The sequence below is a fragment of the Crotalus tigris genome, unplaced genomic scaffold, assembly GCF_016545835.1.
Source record: "Crotalus tigris isolate CLP2741 ecotype Arizona unplaced genomic scaffold, ASM1654583v1 scf7180000023738.1706062, whole genome shotgun sequence".
Classification (NCBI taxonomy): Eukaryota; Metazoa; Chordata; class Lepidosauria; order Squamata; family Viperidae; genus Crotalus; species Crotalus tigris.
Window position 1 is genome coordinate 989521 of NW_024100150.1, and position 19705 is coordinate 1009225.

At 34.6% G+C, this 19705-nt stretch overlaps 2 protein-coding genes across 2 annotated transcripts; both read left to right on the plus strand.

The window, feature by feature from the left end:
• The first annotated feature begins 6955 nt into the window (after positions 1-6955).
• LOC120298052 (olfactory receptor 12D2-like) lies at positions 6956-8997 on the plus strand. The gene is made up of 2 exons (XM_039321401.1): positions 6956-6980; positions 8049-8997. Coding segments are annotated over exons 1-2 (945 nt in total). The 5' UTR covers positions 6956-6979; the 3' UTR covers positions 8993-8997.
• A 5777-nt stretch (positions 8998-14774) lies between these two features.
• Positions 14775-19023, plus strand: LOC120298038 (olfactory receptor 12D2-like). The gene is made up of 2 exons (XM_039321377.1): positions 14775-14919; positions 17776-19023. The coding sequence occupies exon 2, from the start codon at positions 17778-17780 to the stop codon at positions 18717-18719; it is 942 nt and encodes a 313-aa protein (XP_039177311.1). The 5' UTR covers positions 14775-14919; positions 17776-17777; the 3' UTR covers positions 18720-19023.
• Positions 19024-19705: the final 682 nt, after the last annotated feature.

The window sequence follows — 19705 nt, forward strand, 5'->3', positions numbered from 1 at the left end:
GGTTAATGATCACTTTTAACATTGGCAAAATAAATTTATATATTTTGCATCTGTTGTTTATATCTTTGTGAGATTTATAGCAATATAAGGATTAGAGAAGAGGAAGTGTGAGAAGAAAGTACTGCTTAATCTACTAACACTGATGAAGTTACCTAATTGGGTAATTAAATGTCTACAAGTAAAATGTCTACCAAATTGAGAGAGTACCAAAGACATACACACCTCATATACTAATCTAATTAGAATTTCATGTAGTATTAACTGTCAGCTGAATATCCATGGAAGGTGACATAACTTAACTTTCAGAATATTCATACCTGTGATATCTTGTAAATGCCTACAATTTTTGAAATTTGGATAGAATTTTCAAAGCCAAGTCCCCCAACAATGGCCAAGAGTTGTGCATCACATCTATAATTATACTTTCCTTTTTCTTGTGTAATAAGCAGCTGCAATGTATACAAATAAGTCATAATTCCCATGTAATAGTTGTCAACTATGTGGAAACCCAGAGTGATGTTTGATAGAAAAATAGGATCCTTTTTGATCTCATGAACAACAGATACAGTGGCCAAGATATGCTGATAATTCTTTGGTTGTATTCTGAAAGTGGAATCACATTATGATCTTATGATCTGGAAAGTGACAATTTTATTAATAAAAACCGACAGATGACAATATTGCTATTTTATATTACTTAGTGGTAGAATTCCTTAGTAATAATCAGTTTATCTTTGATTTGGATTCAGATGTAAGCAAATACCTTAATTATTTAGTTCACAACTGTTGGGAAACATCTAAGAAATGAAATAAAAGGACAACAGCTTCTTTTCTAAAGGATTTTTTTTTTTTTTTTTTGAAAAGCAGAAAGGCCTTGGAAAGTAATGATTTCTTGTGAATTCATTACAAAAATAAGTAGCAGAGAAAAAAAATCAATGTGGAAAGGTGAAAAGACACAGTGTAATGCAGTAAACTCCAATTGTGTTATGCCCCTTAATGTTTCAGGGTAAGAATCACAAACAATATGTTCAAGAATCATGATCTTATTCTATTGCAGACATTTTGTCTTGAATTTGAATGTCTACTCAACCTTTTTACTGAAATTGAACCTTAAGTTATCATTTGGTAATTATATATTTGCTATTATTCTGACTTTCTGAGAAATGAAGCATTCCACATCATAGCCTTTTAAACCTTGCATTGTCGGAAATCATTTTGGGAAGACTCAACATCTATGTATTCATTATAACTGAGTTATGCCAGGGTCTAGAAATGTAAGGATTGGTGGTTTGAGATTAAGTATCTAAGATCACAATAATGCATGTAGTATACTTAGAAAATTGTCCGGATAAATACTCTCACTGTTGCTTTGTTTTGATCATTATTAGAATAACAATATTCTAATTCTAATTATTAATCTTGTGAGCTAAATCCAAGATCCTAAAAGCTTTACAATAAAAGTCTATTTGAGAATTTGAAGATTAACTCTTCTACTATAATAGCTTTGTGCTCAGTTGCCTGAACATTGCTCAGTTTAGTATGAATCAAAAGATCTGTTTATTCTTCATGCTGAAATTATATTTTAGATCAATCTGACAGACATACGGTCAACTAATTGTACAACTTATCACTGGAAAATATGGTTTTAAAAAATGCCATGCATATGAAAATTATTATAACTTTCTAACTATTTAAAATTGCTTGCTTATAGGAAAACTTTCAAATTTTACAAAAGGAAAAGCAATGATAATAACCCTTGCCTCTTTCTAATCACATTAAAGAACAAAGGAGGCTTTTCAAAAGTTCCCTCACCATAAAAAAAACAGTATGAATAGAAAAAATCCCACCAAAAATATAGTCCCCCTTCAAGTAATATTCAGGCAGGTGTTTGTCTGCACCATAACTAATTGTTAGATTCCTAGAAGTAATATCAGATGGTAACAGTACCAACGGAAAGAGAAGCATATTCATTATGTGAGCAAGCAATTTATTTTAACAATATATATAGTTAATATCCATTTTTTTAACTGCCTAAGAGATTTAACAAGGCAATATAAAGGTATTATTGTACCGATATTTTACAGTACTTTGGCTTTCATGCATTATATTTTAGTTTTCAGTAGAAGTAATGTTTAATTATTATCCCATGCAAAGTGGTTTGCATTTCTATAAATCAATCTAACAGTTCTATTGCTGCAATTGTAATTTTAAATCTTTTAAGTTATATGCAAAAGCTAAATAATTACTGTAGCGAATCCACATAATTCAACCAATGTCATTTGCAAGTAATGTTTATTAATCTACAGGGACATAGCAAACATTAAAATAAATCAATGTGATTTCAATAATTGTAGTCATCCAAATACCAGATTGTCCAGGGGTATCAACTTTGTGAGGGAAGGGGAAAGTCTTCATAACTTTTTATCAGGAAAATTAGAAAGATTTATTACAGAGTAAATCCAGATGACACTACTGATTGACTATTGTAATATAGCATACATGAGATTTGTATAATTTAAGAGTTTTCAAAAGCTTTAACTAGTGATGTCTGGCAGATTGTCTACTGACTAATCCATGATATTAGAATTAACAGAATTATATTATTTGGCATTTGATGTATAAAACTAGATAGGGCAATACATTATATGTTCTAAACAGATTTTGTCTTACTAGTTGAAGGACTGAGTAGCTCAACAGGAAACTATTGGGTCAATGGAAAATATTATCTTAAAGATGTCCCAATTATCACAGGACCATTACTAGATGTTGCTAGACTTATCATTACAGAGTGAATCTTCTCCTGCTTAATTCTCAAGCTATGCATTCCAATTCATGGAAGTTAGACTTAACTTAAAATGCTTTTTCTTCTTGCTACTCTATTTGGCCAGCTTCTTAGGAAATATGCAATCTTTTAAAATAAATTAGAATTCTCATGCAATGGTTGTCAACTATGTGGAAATCCAGAGTTATGTTTGAAAGAAGAATAGGATTCTTGTTGATTTCATGAACAGCAAACACAGCAGCCAAAATATGTTGGTAATTCTTTGGCTGAATTCTAAAAATTGAATTGAGATCTTAAATATTGTGGAAAGTAGTGTTTTTATTAATAAGAAATTTAGAAATAACAATATTTCTATTTTTTATCCCTAAGTGATACAATTTTTCAGTGACAATCAGTATATATTTGATTTAGTTTCACTCAAATATATGAAAATGTCTTCATTATTTATTTCACAAATGTTGGGAAATGGCTAAGAAATGTAATAAAAAGACAACAGTTTGTTATCTAATGGGTTTACTAAAAACCTTGTAGGCTCTGAAAAATAATGAGTACTTGCCAAACCATTATGAAAATCAATAGCAAAGAAAAAAAATCAGTAAAAAAGGAGAAAGACACAAAAGATTTAATGCAATAGAATAGAATAGAATAGAAACTTTATTGTCACTTTGAATGTACACTAATTAACATACATTAAAATGAATTTTTATTGCATTCAGCTCTCAAAGGGTCACCATCTCTGATATACACTACATAAATAACACTAAATAAATAAATAAATACAGAATTATGCATATACCCACATATATTATATGACACAGAAAAACAACAGTTAGTTCGGTTTATGTATAGATGTGCATAGTGAGAAAAAACAAATCTTGCGAGATTACCAGATGGATGGCATAGAGAACAAAGCTATTACAGAATCGGGTAGCCCTGCTAGAATACAATAAACTTTAATAGCATTATGAGTCTCAAAGTTTCCATATAAGTTTTACAAACAATATATTTTTAAAAACATCTCCTTCTATTGTGGAAATTTTGTTCTGAATCTAAGTGTATATATGTATATTTGTGTACAGTTTTGTTCTAATTTTGTTAAAAATGAAGCAATCCACATCATAGACCTCTAGGTCTTTCATTGTTAGAAATCATTTTGAGCAGGCATAACATAAATATACTTGTTATCACTGAATTATGTCAGAGCTCTGAAAATGTAAGGACTGGCATTTTGGGGTTCTGAATTCAGAATGGTGCATGGATTCCATAGAGAAAACTCTCAGTAAATAAGCTACATCTTTTTCAATTCACTCTGATTAATTTTAGAAATTAATCTTGCAACATAAAACCAAGATCTTTAAAGCTTTAAAATGAGAGTCCATTTGAGAGTTATTTTGAAGACTAAATTCTGCTATCATATAAATTCTGTGCTAAATTGTCTAGAGATGTCAGGTTTAATCTAAATCCAAAAACCCCTCATCCTTTATGATGAAGGTATATTTTAGACTAATCTGGGTGATATACAATCATCTAATTCTACAATGTTCACTGGAAAGTATTGTTTGGAAAAATGTCAGGCTTATGAAAATGTTTGAGAATAGAGACTTTTGTATTTGTGACAGATTGGATTTTTTAAAAAAATGACTTGCAGAAAGAGAAAACTTTCATATTTTATAAAAGGAAAAACAATGATATTAAGCCTTACCTCCAGCCATGCACATAAAAGAACAAGGGGTGTTTTTCAAAAGCTACATCATTAGAAAAAGCAGAACATGTAGAAAAAAATCCCACCAAAAATATAGTCACCGATCAAATAATATTCAGGGAAAAACATAATGGTTTTATTGATCTTAGGTATATGGACATAGTTTCAGATGGTAACAGTACAATAGAAAGAGAAGCTAATTCATTATGTGAACAAGCAAGATATATTAGACAGTTATAGTTAATTTCAAAATTTTTGATTGCTCCAGCGATTTAACCTGAAAATAATGATATTATTGTTGTACAGATGTTTGGCAGCACTTTGGCTTTCACACATCACAATTTTTTTAGTGGTAGCATTATTCAGTAGGAGCAATATTTAATGTAATTGTCATTCTAGGCAAATTGGCCTGTGTCTCTATAAATCTTATCAGACTTATAACATGCTTCAGTTCTATTGCTGTAGTCCTAATTATGAATCTCTTAAGTTATAGGCAAAAGCTGTTTACTGTAGTGAATCCAGATCATTTAACAATTCTCATTTGCAAGCAATGTTTGTTAATCCATAGGGACATAGCAAACATTAAAATAAATCACTGTGGTTTCAATAATTGTAGTGATCCAAATGCTAATCCAAAATTAGTGTCCCAGATGTACAAATTCATGGGAGCAGAGAAAGTTTTCATTACTTTCTATCAGGAAAACAGAGAGGGTAAATCCATCTGGCATTACAACAGGGGTGTCAAACTGCTGGCCCGTGGGCCTTACGTGTCATGTGGAAGCTGTGCCCACTCACTGCCAGCAATGGAAAAACAGTCCCAATGTGTCGCGCAACGTCACATGATGTTGCGAATTTGACAAGTCTGCACTATAAGCTAAAAGAACATAAAATGTAACATAGATTCAGACTGCTCATCCATCATTATCTTGAGGCCACTTGTTGAATAACCTCAAGGAATCTACCAATCTCAGTATGTACAGAAGAGTCTCTCTCATTATACAGTCTCTCAGGTCTAATCTTATAAAATATCTGCAACTGTAGCAGATAATGCTTTTGTGCAATTGTTGTTATTAATTGTGAAGTCATGTCTGACCCATTGTGACCCTATGGACAATGTTCCTCCAGGTCTTCCCATCCTCTACCCTCTTCTGGAGTCCATTTAAGCTCACTCTTACTGCTTCAGTGACTCTATCCAGCCACCTCATTCTCTGTCGTTCCCTTCTTCTATTGCCCTCAATCTTTCCCAGCATTAGCATTAGGCCCTTCTCCCGCAGTCTTAATAATTGGAAGTGGCCTCAAAATGGATGTTGGATGTTCTTTTGTCTTGCTAGTTTCATTTTGATATACTTTTAGTTTACTTTCTATGCACTGTAATGTATGGGAGGTCATCTATCTGCTACAGTTGCAACTTAAGAAAATATTAAACAGGCCTCAAAAATGGGGAAAATGTAATAGAGAGTGCATACACTCCACAACATACACTTCACCCAAGCCTTTGAAGCAGCAGAAAATGGATAAATGTAAAATAAATAGAAAACTTCAGTAAATAACTCTGATCCTACTTACTCTCTAGATGGACATGACACATATAACTTTTTATAACTCTTTGGAATGGGATTTACAGCAGAAAATGAAAGTCAACAGTTTATATATTTTTCTGATAGAAAATGCCTCCCACATCTATTTGTTCAGCAAGTGTGTTGCTTATGCAAGATGGGGAATGATCTGAATTGGAAAAAGGAGCATACAACTGACTCACTGGTGTGATTCAAATACATGAACAACTAGTTCTCTGTGTGAATGCCGCATCTAGAAGTCCATTCTGGGCCTGGGCAACAAAAAATTAGCTACCGGTTCTGCCGAAGTTGTGCGAACCGGCTGAATCCCACCACTGAACTGACTTCATAATTAAGCAATGCCTGTTCACAGCTCAATGATCTTGATCTTCAAAACTTTAACTTCAAAAACAAGTTTACCTATTAAAAGGAGATCTTTGTAACATAAACTGAGAGTATGCCACATAAAATAACAGAAATTGTAAAGACACCTGCTGCTCACACCAATAAGCAAAGACATTTAGGGATGATCCCAGAGAATTTAGGGATGATCCCATTTCCTAATCAATTACTGTAGAAGAGAAAGAAACTTAACTCACAAGAAAAAAAGGGGCAGCAATAACATAAGTGTCTTAATAATATTATTTCTAAGGGACATTTTTTAAAACATTTATGGCTTATTTTTATTTGGGCACTGGAAGAAAACCCCCCATCATATTCCTATTCCCATTCTAGATGGACATGGGCTGATTTTTGTTTTTTAGCACTACATCGAACACATGTATTATTCCAAGGAGAGCAATTAACATCTTTTTTTTATTTTCCCCTTTGAAATGACTCTATGCAGAGGGATTAAGATAAATAAAGGAGAATATCTTGGCTCCTTTAGAATGTCACCTAGAAGGTTGCCAAGAATTCGGAGAGAACTGTATAACTGCAAGTATGAAAGCATAAAAGTGTGTTAATAACTTTTCCTAACTAGTATGGTAACCAGGCTTTTCTTCAGTCATGAATACAACAGTTTTTCCATTTGTTATTTTTCAATTAGTTCAAAACAAGTAGTTGGTTTCTGAGCATTTTTATACTTAGAATATAAGGTGATTATATTAAGTTTAATGTGCTCACATCTGTCATCAAAAATAGATTATCTATACATATTGAAATCGGTAAAAATTGTTGAAAGGGAAAAAAAGAATTGGAATGCAAAATGTGCTTGATGAAATATGCAGAATATACTTGTAACTAAATCTCTGATAAGAGAAAAAACGTAGGCAGAATATTTTTTTTAATATTTTATATATTCCTTTAAAGGTTTTGATTGTTCTTTTTGTAACTTTTCTTATCTTTACTATCCTATTTAGGGTATTGTGATAAGAACTATCTGCAACATTCCAAATATAGTATCACTACAGATTTTGTAAAAACATCACAATATTGTGAGTTTTCTTTCTAGTAATTTCAAGAATGGAACTTATCTTTTAAGTAGTAATGGCAAACTGGTTTCAGATTTTGACTGAGCTGTTCACTATCACTCCAAAATTGCTTTTCTGCTCAATCACTAACAACTCAGTCCCTCTGATTTCTGTTTCTTTCTTTACTCTTCCTCCACCTCTCTCTCATACACACAAAACCACATACAAATACATAAACATAAATACACATTTGTGTATGGGCTCACATATAATTTTGTTATTGCAGTGAGAAATCAAAGTGAAAACATTTGTCCTGAATTAAAGTATTTTTCCATTTCTGACATGCTTCTCACAAGAAGCTTTTTAACAAACCAAACAGTATTTAAAATTTCTCAAGAAATGTATAGAACTCTAGAAATTCAGTCTCTTTTTAGATGTTCTAGTCTTAACTCACATTCGTTCCATCCCACCTCCCCCTCCCTCTCTCCCTCCATCCATCCTTACTTTCTGTGAATATAGAATTATCAAATATTGTTTAGAATTATCAGTAATAATAGAGTAATAGTAGTGGCAACATTTCTTTTTATATTTTTCAGTGTTGGAAAACAAGACAAATGTGAATGAGTTCATCCTTATAGGCCTGACTAACATCCCTGAACTTCAGATCTTTTTCTTCTTTCTTTTTTTGCTACTCTATTTTGCCAGCCTCTTAGGAAATACCATCATTTTAGTCATAACGCTGAGTGAACCACGTCTTCATACACCTATGTACTTCTTTCTTGTAAACCTCTCTTGCCTAGATATTTGTTACTCTACAGTCTCTGTACCCAAGATGTTGACTGGCTTTCTTGTGGGATATTGGAGGATCTCTTTTATTGGATGTCTTACTCAGCTCCATTTTTTCCACTTCCTAGGAAGCAGCGAAGCTTTATTGCTGGGTGTCATGGCATATGACCGCTGTGTAGCAATATGTAATCCACTCCGTTATACCACTATCATGAATAAGACAGCCTGCATTAGAGGAGTGATAACTACCTGGACCACTGGATTCTTACATGCTCTAATGCATACAGTTATGACTTCCCAGATACATTTCTGTGGCCCCAACACTGTACAACATTTCTTCTGTGATATTAAGCCCCTCTTGAAGCTGGCATGCTGTAGTATCACACTGAATCTCAACCTTCTCAATATCATCACTGGTTTAATTGTTTTGCTCCCTTTCATCCTGACATTTCTGTCATATATCTATATAATCTCCTTTCTCTTTTTAAAAGTTAAAACCAAGGAAAGTAGAACAAAAGCCTTTTCTACATGTGCATCACATCTCACAGTTGTGACTCTTTTCTATGCAGGGGCCATTTTGACTTATGTTCCTCCCTCTTCTGGACAATCACTGCAGCAGGAAATAATGGTAACTCTTATGTACACTATTGTTACTCCAGTCATGAATCCTCTGATTTACACTCTAAGGAACAAAGAAGTAAGAGCTGTTATTAAAAAAACAGTGTCAAACATTGAGATATTACATATGAATTGAAGAAATCATCTTTATTGTTAAAGAAATTATGGGAGGATATATTTTATTTTAATATAATAGGACATTTTTTTTTCTAGATTTCTATAGTCCATATATTTGGCCAACAAATCCATGAAAACTGCTACAAGTTCAAAATTAAGAAATATATAATTATGTCATCATAATTATAATACTGCAGTTATGTATTTGTGCCACAACACCTGATAGAAACACATGTCATGACATTTGCATAATGGGGTTTTCATGCTTTGTTCTCCCCACCCCCATCCTTTACCCCAGAAGTTCAAACTTTGTGGATTCCATATTGTAGCTCTTCAGGCCACAGTTTTTATTACTGTGACAATGTCATTTGGTATTCCATATAAGTATGGATTTTATTATAATATTTTTAGCAGATGTTTGACATTGTTTGATACTTAGATAGATACTTGATTTTAGTAGTATTGTTTAAAAATATTGTTGTAAACTGATTATTGTCCTATGACTAAAGCATCAAAAAGGACCAAACATATAAATTAATACAATTGATACAAATATCTGATATATATATATTTAATGCTGATGTGTTTGTTGAATACTAGGAAGGGTAATTTTTTAAAGCATTCTTTCATCTGATGACAATTGTAGTACTCACTGAAGTTATTATATATCTACATATTGCTGTGGGTTGAACTTTTGAACTCTTAAACTTCATGCAAGCAGTTATGAATCCCGGTTTATTTGATGATACATAAAGAAAGAGATTAATTTTGGGGATATTAAAACATTTTGGAAATTTAACCCATTGTTTTGAAGGAATGTTCCCATATCATCTTCCTAGGCAATCGTTGGGACTTTTTTCATCAGATATAAACAAGGAAGTGTTCATCACTTGGAATTACAAAAGCAAAAGATTGCCTATGCATTTATATTATGTGGAAAATATTAAATAAAGATTTTGGGGTTTTTCTATTTTCATAATCTCGTTTTTCTTTCACAAATATTCTCTCCTGATCTATGTAGTTCTATGCATTCAAGACGAACTATTTTCAAAAAGACATAGGTGAAATTTTAGGTAAAATGTTGACAAATAAGGCTTTCCATATAACACTAAGCTATTCCTTTCCTTTCTGAGTCTTTTTGTTGAATTCAGATTACATAGAATCAGTAAGAAGCAATGGCAGGGATTATTTCTTCCTTTCTTCTTATCCGTTTATCTTTTCCCCATTTTCCCTACTTTATATTGTATTTCCCTTCCACTTGAAATTTGTCCACCTAGTAGTTTTCCAGGTTCCCATAACATACCTTCTTTCATCCATTGTTAAGGAAATCTCTTGGTCCCTTGCTATTTCCTATTTATTGGCTTATCACTCCTTCTGTTTCTTTAAGAAGTCCTTGAAAAAATCTTTTTTTCCTCAATTGACAGTCCATCTCTACAGTTGAATTTGGTGCCACTTTTAAGATTCTGGATTCCTTTAGGATTTAGGATTCACATGTTGAAAGACATCTGGGTGGCTGCAGTACCATAGTGAAGCTGGTGGATTTGTCCTTATTATTTGTTACCTTGAACCTTTTGATACTTCTGTCCCAGCTGACACTTTATGCTCTTGATACAAACTTTACTATTCTAATTTCACTAAATTACTTTTAACCTTCCCCTTTCTCTCTCCCTTGCCATTAAAAAGACACAGTAGATTGGATACAGGGTGAAGTTAAATAAGGATACCAAGTTCCAATGCCTCTGAATCTGGTAGTCAGGTTTTATAGTCTATATAAAGAAAGAGAAGAGAAGAAAACTATTCTAAATAAGTGTCACTTGTTACACACAATCTATTTTTATTTGCTTCTTTGATTTGTTTATTTATTGATTGATTGTTTGATTGATTGATAGATTCATTTTAGGTTTTTTTAAGTTGGTTACAAGACTATAGGAGAAAAAAAAAGAAGGATCCTGAAGATGATGAACAGAGTCTTATGGTCAGAATCCTGCACCAGGAATTACATATATACTAACCATTTCTGTAACAACAAACATATCTAATCAGCAAAACTCAAAATCAAAGTTTAATTTTTTTCCACCTCAAGAACAAAGTCCTGAAGTTGTTTCCAAGTAGAAAAAAAGTTAGTTGTATTCTTTTCTCTAATTAAAGCAGACAATTTAGCCATGTCTGCTAACTCCATCAGCTTTTGCAGCTAATCATCCACTGAGAGAATTAAGGTATTTTTTCCATTTTTATGCATAAAACATTCTTGCTGCTGTCAGTATATATATCACTTTTTTAAAATATATGTATATTTGTCCATTAAGACTAAAAGAAAGTATCTGGTTTTATCTTCTTATTTGCTTTAAGACTCACCTATATTAAGATGTGAATCCTACTCAAATATTTCTTTGCTTTGTCACAGGTTCATCATAAATGGTAAAAAGTTCCTTTTTTACATTTACATTTCCAAAATATATTTGAAATATCTTTATTCATTTTTGACAATTTATCCAGTATTAGATAACAATGGTACATTATTTTATTTAAAAAAATCATTTAAATTAGCTGATATTGTTTAGGGAACTGGAATTTAAAGTTATATCTATATGCATATATCTATATGACAATATGTTTGCATGAATAAAGCTTCTTTTTCTCCTTCTTCCAGAAAAATGTGCTTTCTCTTTCCCAGTGCAAACTTCTTTACATATAAACCTATAGTGTTTCAATTTTAAATATTTAAATCAGTGATTCCCAACCTGTGGATCGCAACCCTTTTGGGGGTCAAACAACACTTTCACAGGTGCTGCCTAAGACCATCGGAAAACACATATTTCCGATGGTCTTAGGAACCGAGACACTAGTGAGAATTTCTGCTCAAGGCTAGTTCCTCCAGCCAGCTCAGGCAGACAGGAAAGCAGCTGCCTCAGCAGTATGGCAGAGCTGCGCTACCCATTGCAGAGCAGCTACTGCCGCATTGCCACAGCTATGAACCTCCTGCTCGGCATCTTTCAGGTCGTCTTGCCTGGCTTCTGTCTGGGAGAAGCGCAGGGCCAAGGTTAAAAAAAAAAGCCTGGCAAAATACTCCCAAGGGGTAGCATTGATCTGTAGCAGGAGGTGAAGGGGGTTGATGGGTGGGTGGGGCTTGACCAGAAGGGAACAGGGTCTGATAAGAGCAAAAGTTGAGTGAGGTTTTACCCCTCACCACTCTCTCTGCCTTCCTTTGTGCAGCAGCGTCTCTGGCTGCTGCCTTCCCAGTCACCAAGAAAGGGGAAAAAAAAAGAGCTGTGAGCAAGTTCCCTTTCTGCCTCATTGCTTAAAGCTTTTTTTTTTTTTAATGACCACTTGTTCAGAACTCCTTGGGGCTTGTTTGCACGAGCTTGTGGCAGATAAGTAAATAAAGGGGTGGGGGAGCCAAACCATCCAAGGCGTTTGCACCCTGAATGTGTGGACACTGCTTTCATGATTTGCCACTACCCCCCCTCTTCCTGCCCTGCTCTAGCAACACACTGCTGCTGCTGCTGCTGCTTCTGGCTGAGCTGAGCTGAACTGCGGTGCCGAGCTGGTCCCCACACCTCCTGGTTGCCCGGCCGCACTCCACCCCCGGCCACCCTCTGCGCCATGCCGGAGCCTCCCCCACACTGCCCAGCCCACTTCCTTCACCATTGGAGGACATCTGTGTGTGTCTCCAGACCTTACTGAACTACCATCCTCAGCAGCCCTAAAAAGCACTTTGGAAGAGTGGGGAATGCTGGGAGTTGCAGTTATTCACCATCTGAAAAAACATGATTCTCCAAAGATCAATCCTTCCTTCCTTCCATCCATCCATCTCCTTCCCTTCCCTTTCAATCTTTCCTTCCTTCCTTCCTTCCTTCCTTCCTTCCTTCCTTCCTTCCTTCCTTCCTTTCTTCCTTTCCCCTTCAATCTCCTTCCTTCTCCAGCTCCTTCCTTTCCCCTTCAATCTTCCTTCCTTCCTTCCTTCCATCTCCATCTCCATCCCTTCCCCTTCAATCTCTCTCTCCTTCCTTCCTTCCTTCCCCCTTCAATCTCCTTCCTTCTCCATCTCCTTCCTTTCCCCTTCAATCTTCCTTCCTTCCTTCTTTCCTTCCTTCCATCTCCTTCTCCATTTCTTCCTCTTCAATCTCTCTCTTCCTTCCTTCCTTCCTTCCTTCCTTCCTTCCTTCCTTCCTTCCTTCCTTCCTTCCCCTTCAATCTCCTTCCTTCTCCATCCCCTTCCTTTCCCCTTCAATCTTCCTTCCTTCAATCTCCATCTCCATCCCTTCCACTTCAATCTCTTTCTCCTTCTTTCCCCTTCATTCTTCTTTCCTTCCTTCCCCTTCCCTCCCTCCCAACATTTTTGAGCAAGGAAGAGTAAGTTTCTCCAGCGAACATTGCTATATTGTTTTTGTGATTAATCAGTATGCTTTAATTATGTTCAATTTGTAACAATGAAAATGCACCCTGCATATCAGATATTTACATTACTATTCATAACAGTAGCAAAATTACAGTTATAAAGTAGCAACAAAAATAATTTTATGGTTGGGGGTCACCACAACATGAGAAACTGTATTAAAAGGTCGCGGCATTAGGAAGGTTGAGAACCACTGACTTAAATGGAAGTAAAGAGGAAAGGAAAGCCAACTAAGGATTTTAGAAAGACTTTACTACTCCCTAAATAAATTATTTATAATGTTGATGAAATTTATGTTGTTTTTCTATCTCCTCCTTTTCTCTCTTTCTCCATTTCTTTCTCTAAATATACTATATATATACCATATTGTTCTGAAATAGATAATGCATGGCATTTTTATTTCAGAGTATTACCTCACAACCATCAGCATGTCCTAGAAATCAGAAAAAGTTTGAAATTTTATGAAATATTTCTCTTGACTTCCAGATCAATAACAGCCACCTTGGTGAGAATTGAATTTATCAGTTTAATAGAACTTCTTTCCACAAGGGACAAATTTATTCCTAATTACAAGTGTATTCTGCAAAAGTATCTGATGACAGACATTCAAAAGTGAATTCTGAGATCTATTTTCATACAACAATCTTATTGTGGAGTCTTTGGTGTTCTCTGAGATTGGTTGTTTTTTTGCAGAAGTTTCATTCCCCAAACTAGGTAACATCATCAGTGCATTGATGATGTTACCTAGTTTGGAGAATGAAAACTTTGCAACAAAAAAACAACAACCAAGGTCAGAGGGTACCCAAGACCCCTCATTTCAACCCTGAACTACAAATATTCTCCTTTTTTGGTAACCTTACTGTGTATCTACAAGATTCCATAGCCAGGATGCACTCCTGGACTTTAATAAAAAGTAAGTCCTTTGCATCTTAACTTAAGTTTATATCCACATCCTCTGAATCTATAAGATCTGTTAACAGTGGCACAGTAATAACTTGCTGTTGCTGATATAAGGGAAAAATAACAAAAAATAATAATTTTAGTTATGAAAACTGAGAATTATGGATACTTATCCTAATTCCAGATTGTTCCTGGGTTATATCTGAATGTGTTTTGAACAATTATAATTATATAAGAATTATTTCCTTTTTAAAAAATACACTTACTCTGATTGATATCCAAAATGTCTAATGAAATGAAGAAATAGGATTTCAAGTCAGAAGTTAAATTATAGTCAAAAAGTAAACAAGATAAATACAATCATTTCTCCAGAGAGCCAATTAGCCATTTGTTTTCTAAGTGAATAAATTCTCTCATGACTCCTGAATTAGAAAATATTCCAAGATTTAAATTACCTCCACAGATATTCCTTTCTCCTAATATATTTTATGTTTTAAGTGTCAGCAGTACTGATAATATGGTGCTTTTAAACAGAACAGAGACAATACAATTTCTTTTAACTTCAGCAATAGCGGAGAAACATCAATGTCTCATTGTAATTGTCTGAATGCATTGATTGTATGAATGAACAAAAAATGCAATCTATCCAGGTATGAACTTTAGGAGCAAATCATTTCTTACTTAAGGCTGCTTACAAATCCTTGATTTTTTTTTTCTCATTGTGAAGGTTTACACATTTCATTTCATATGATTCACATGTTCATTGATGTTTTTTCTTTTATCTCATATTGTAGAAAGAAAGGAATCGTAAGCTAAAAGCTTGTATTGCCATTTAGAGGAAGAAAACAATGTAAGAGTAGAAACCTCAGTTTAGGTTTTGTAGACTACAAGTAACTGAGGGTGTTCGGAAATATATGTATGGATATGTGTATGTGTGTAATTTCACTTCATAAACTTGCATAAAACTGCAAGTTTTATGGTGGAGAATCAGAAAAACAGATATGATAAGCATAAGCTTGTGAATATACAGTAGAAAGAATGTGAACTGATGAAGTTCACCACTTTCTGATGTGCTCTTTACCAAGAGCCCATTCTTCTTCTTCTTGTGCCATATCTGTTATCGGATGTTGGCGATTATGTTGGCGATCCTGTTTTTATCAGCAGCCGCACGAAAAAGTGCTGCTGAGTTTTGTCCAAATCAGTCCCTTAGATTTTGAAGCCACAATGTTCTTTTTCTGCCTGGATCTCATTTACAGAAAAAAGCAAAAGAAGCAGCAGGCCTCTACAAAAAGAAAAACAATAACTTAGTTGACAAAGAGGGGGAAATTATCTTAGATGAGAATGTGCACACGCTGTGGACATGCTGTTTAACTGGCTGCCACCACACCATGTGCTGTTCTTCTGAATCTGTTCCAACCAATATGGTTTCTGCCTTCAGTCGATACTGGGGAGCCAGCTGCCACTCACCAGGCCTGTTGGTCCACGGGAGGTATTTGATTCCCTCCAACCCACCATTATAGTATAATGGGTAGAGCCCTCCAATCTGCCACCTGGGGATGCGCTCTGTGGGGTTCCAGGATCCCCCTAAGAGAAGAGCCCATAGTAAAGAATAAATCTTCCAACTGTTCAGTAACCTTATTTAGATCTTAAACTGCAGATTAGTTCATAGAAGTTAGTGGAGTATAACATTGAATTCCACTTTGTTAAAAACTTTTCCTGAGCAGCTATTTGCATTAAAAAATGTGTTTATACTGCTAGAGCAGGGGTGACGTCATGTGACATGTCATGATATATCACAACTTTTTTTCCATTGCTGGCAATGGGGTGGGTGCTGTTTTGCTATGACGCATCCAGCCTGTGGGCTGGCAGTTTGATACTCCTGTGCTAGAGGAATGATTTGGAAAACAGGTGTTTTCTTTAACTATGGGATCATTCACTGGATAAGATTAGACAAAAATGTCAACATGCACCCATAACCATAGATTAATATATAAAACTGTAAACCAAGATACAGTGTTGAAAGCTCAACAAATTTAGCTTCCTTGTTAAGCTTGCTTGAGATACTGGGCATGGATTATTACCATTATATCTCATTCATTTAGGCAGAGAAGATCTTAGCCAGTGCAAGAAGAAGGCAAAAATCAGGAGACACATCACTCTGAATGCCGCCACTTAAGGTCAATAGAAAAATGTTGATTAGAGGATGTTCTGTAGCTCCCACTGCAGACACATCAGTTGTCCACTTTTGGGGATATGTGTGTGTGAGAGAGAAATAAAAGAGATTTAATAAATCAAAACTCTGACATAGTTTTAAGGTTAAAAATAAATGATGGAAATCATATTTAACATAGGTAAATTGTAGGGAACATTTTCAATTCCTTTTGCTGCACGTTTGAAGAGCATACTAAGAGCTGTGGTTTGAAAATTGCACAGGGAAGTTATGATCAGTATGTCATCTGGAATGGATCTTTTTAGTATTATTTCACATATTTAAACCTAGTGTGGCTGAGTACAAAGAGGAGAAACACACAGGGGACATTGGACCGAGAACTCTCTTTTGGTTCTATACTAAAAAATCAAAAGACATTTATCTGCTAACACATCTTTCTGTATCTGTCTTTCTCTTCTTCTCTCTAGATTTTAATAAGAAAGGAAGGTGTAAATATTTTATTCAAAAAATACAGAAAATGATGGACATTTTATAAACATTTAATGAAATTATTATAGTTATACTGATGTGTTTCAAATGAGCAGAATTAAAGTAGATAATTATTTGTACAGAGCCATTTGGTGTAGTATTAAAGCATTAGATTAGATTAGAAACTAGGAGATTGTGAACTCTAATCCTGCCTTAGCTTTATGACTGAATTATTGTAACACATTGTACATTGGGCCTCTCTTGAAGACAATCTGGAAGTTGTAGCTGGTTCAGAATGCAGTAGCAAAAGTAGTAACGGGAGGTTTCCACTTCTGAAATCTAACCAAGAAAACTGCAGAGATTAATCCAGGCACTTGCCAGAAATTATTTGAAGACAATATAACAACAACAACAACAATAATAATAATAATAATAACAACAACAACAACTACAACTACAACGACAATAATAATAATAACCAGTCTGAATATCTGGCTGACTGTGCGATAATTAAAATTAAAATTATTAAAATTAAAATAAGTAAAACAAAATTAAAAGTAATTAAAATTAAAATTAAAACATATGGAACATTACAAACATTCATCCTGCTTATATATCAGCTATCTTCCTTAGCTATGATTTTAATTCTGTCTAATGAGAGTATTCTGTTTATAATAGTATATGAATACTATAATACACTAATATTCTTATAGAATGATTAATATTTATTATTAATTATAATTAAGGTAAGGGAAAGAGTTTCACGATTTATACCCATCACAGCACAGCCATTTTCCATTAAAGTGTCTCATTCTGCTATGGAACTATTTTCCAACATTCATGTGTTGTTGTTTTTTCATTCATACAGAAATGGAAAATTGGACAGAGGTGTCCGAATTCATTCTCCTAGGCTTAACAAATGACCACACACAGCAACGTGTTCTCTTCACAGTTTTTCTACTGCTATACCAGACTTGCTTATTTGGAAATGGAGCCATCTTAGTAGTTACCTTTGTTGAACCACGATTACACACCCCCATGTATTTTTTCCTAGGGCATCTGTCATTTTTGGATATATGTTGTTCTACAGTAATTGTGCCAAAAATGTTGACTGGGTTCATAACAGAGCAACAAACTATTTCCTTTGTTGGCTGCCTCACTCAGCTGCATTTCTTTCACTTCCTGGGCAGCAGTGAGGGCATGCTTTTGGCTGTCATGGCATTTGACCGTTATGTAGCCATATGTAATCCTTTGCATTATACCATTATCATGAATAAATTGACTTGTGTTATGCTAGTTGGGGTCACCTGGGTCATTGGTTTCTTTCATGCCCTGATGCATACAGTGGTGACCTCCCAGGCATGGTTTTGTGGTCCTAATCTTATCCAGCACTTTTTTTGTGACATCAAACCTCTCCTCATGTTGGCCTGCAGCAGCATAGTCCTAAACCTCACACTTCTTAATGTTGTCACTAGTGGTATTGCTCTGACCTCTTTTTTCCTTACTCTCTTGTCCTATCTTTACATTGTCACATTCCTGTTTTTCAAAGCCAGCTTGTGGCAGAACCGTTGGAAAGCTTTCTCCACCTGTGCTTCCCACCTGACAGTTGTGGCTCTTTTGTACATCCCTGTTATTTTTAATTATATTCTTAGCTCTGCTGCTGAATCTGCTGAAAGGGAGATGAGCATGACTCTGCTGTATAGTGTCTGCACTCCAGTTTTAAATCCTTTGATTTACACTTTGAGAAATCAAGAGGTCAAATCTGCTCTAAGAAAAATCCTATGCAGAAAATCTCCTTCTAGAGGAACATAAACACATAGAGGAATGATATAGATATAACATTAGAATTTCTTTGAATGGGAAAACTTGATTTTTTGGAAGTCTCATTGGAAACATGAAAAGTAAGTTCACCTTCAGTCCCTGAAGCTGGTTGGGCCTTCTCAAACCAATCTCCTATCACCAATTGCTCACTTACCTTTCAAAGATCTCCAGAATTCAATATGTCAGGAAAGGAGAAGAGGCTGGGTAATGTATCATGCAGAGGCCATGCCCACCCCAGCTCCAACAATGCGAAAAAAGTTGCAATACATCGCAACATGTCACATGATGTGGCAAGTTTGACACCTGTGCTCTATTGTACACTCTGAAATAAATTTTGTATATAACTCATCCTATTTTGCTGTGTCCCTTCAATTATTTTTCAAAAGTTTGAGCAGAGAATTTTACCAATGCCCATTCTGGAGGATAGAGGAATTTGCTTCTATTCAGATCCTTGGTAATTTTCCTTTATTTTTCATATTGGAGTACTTTAATCATTATTATCTCCCCTGAGTTTTAATCAGTTATATTTTCCAAATCTATTATAGCATATATATGTCCCAAGACTCAAAAAACTCTGCTAAATTAGTGTTGTTAAAAGGTATTATAGAGAATGTATATAAACAGAGGAAAAATTTTTGATTGTGTTTATCTGCATATGTGGGAATGGCTACATGAGGAGGACCATGACCTATCCTGGTAGGAGCTGAAAATTCTATCTATTCTTCATGTTCACAGAATTGTAGTTGCCTTGAGCGTGACCAATATGCAGATTGTTTGGAATTGCTAAGAAAGAGAATATCTGTAGAATCATTCATGTTGCCATGTGTCCCCAAGGGAAAGATGGGATATGAATATTATAAAGTAATAGATAAATACTCTTTCTTTTAAGTTTTATCTAATAATTCATCCATAGTATAACATCTGCTGAAAATGGTTGGAAGAATATATCTTCATGCATAACATACAAAGCTGTTACC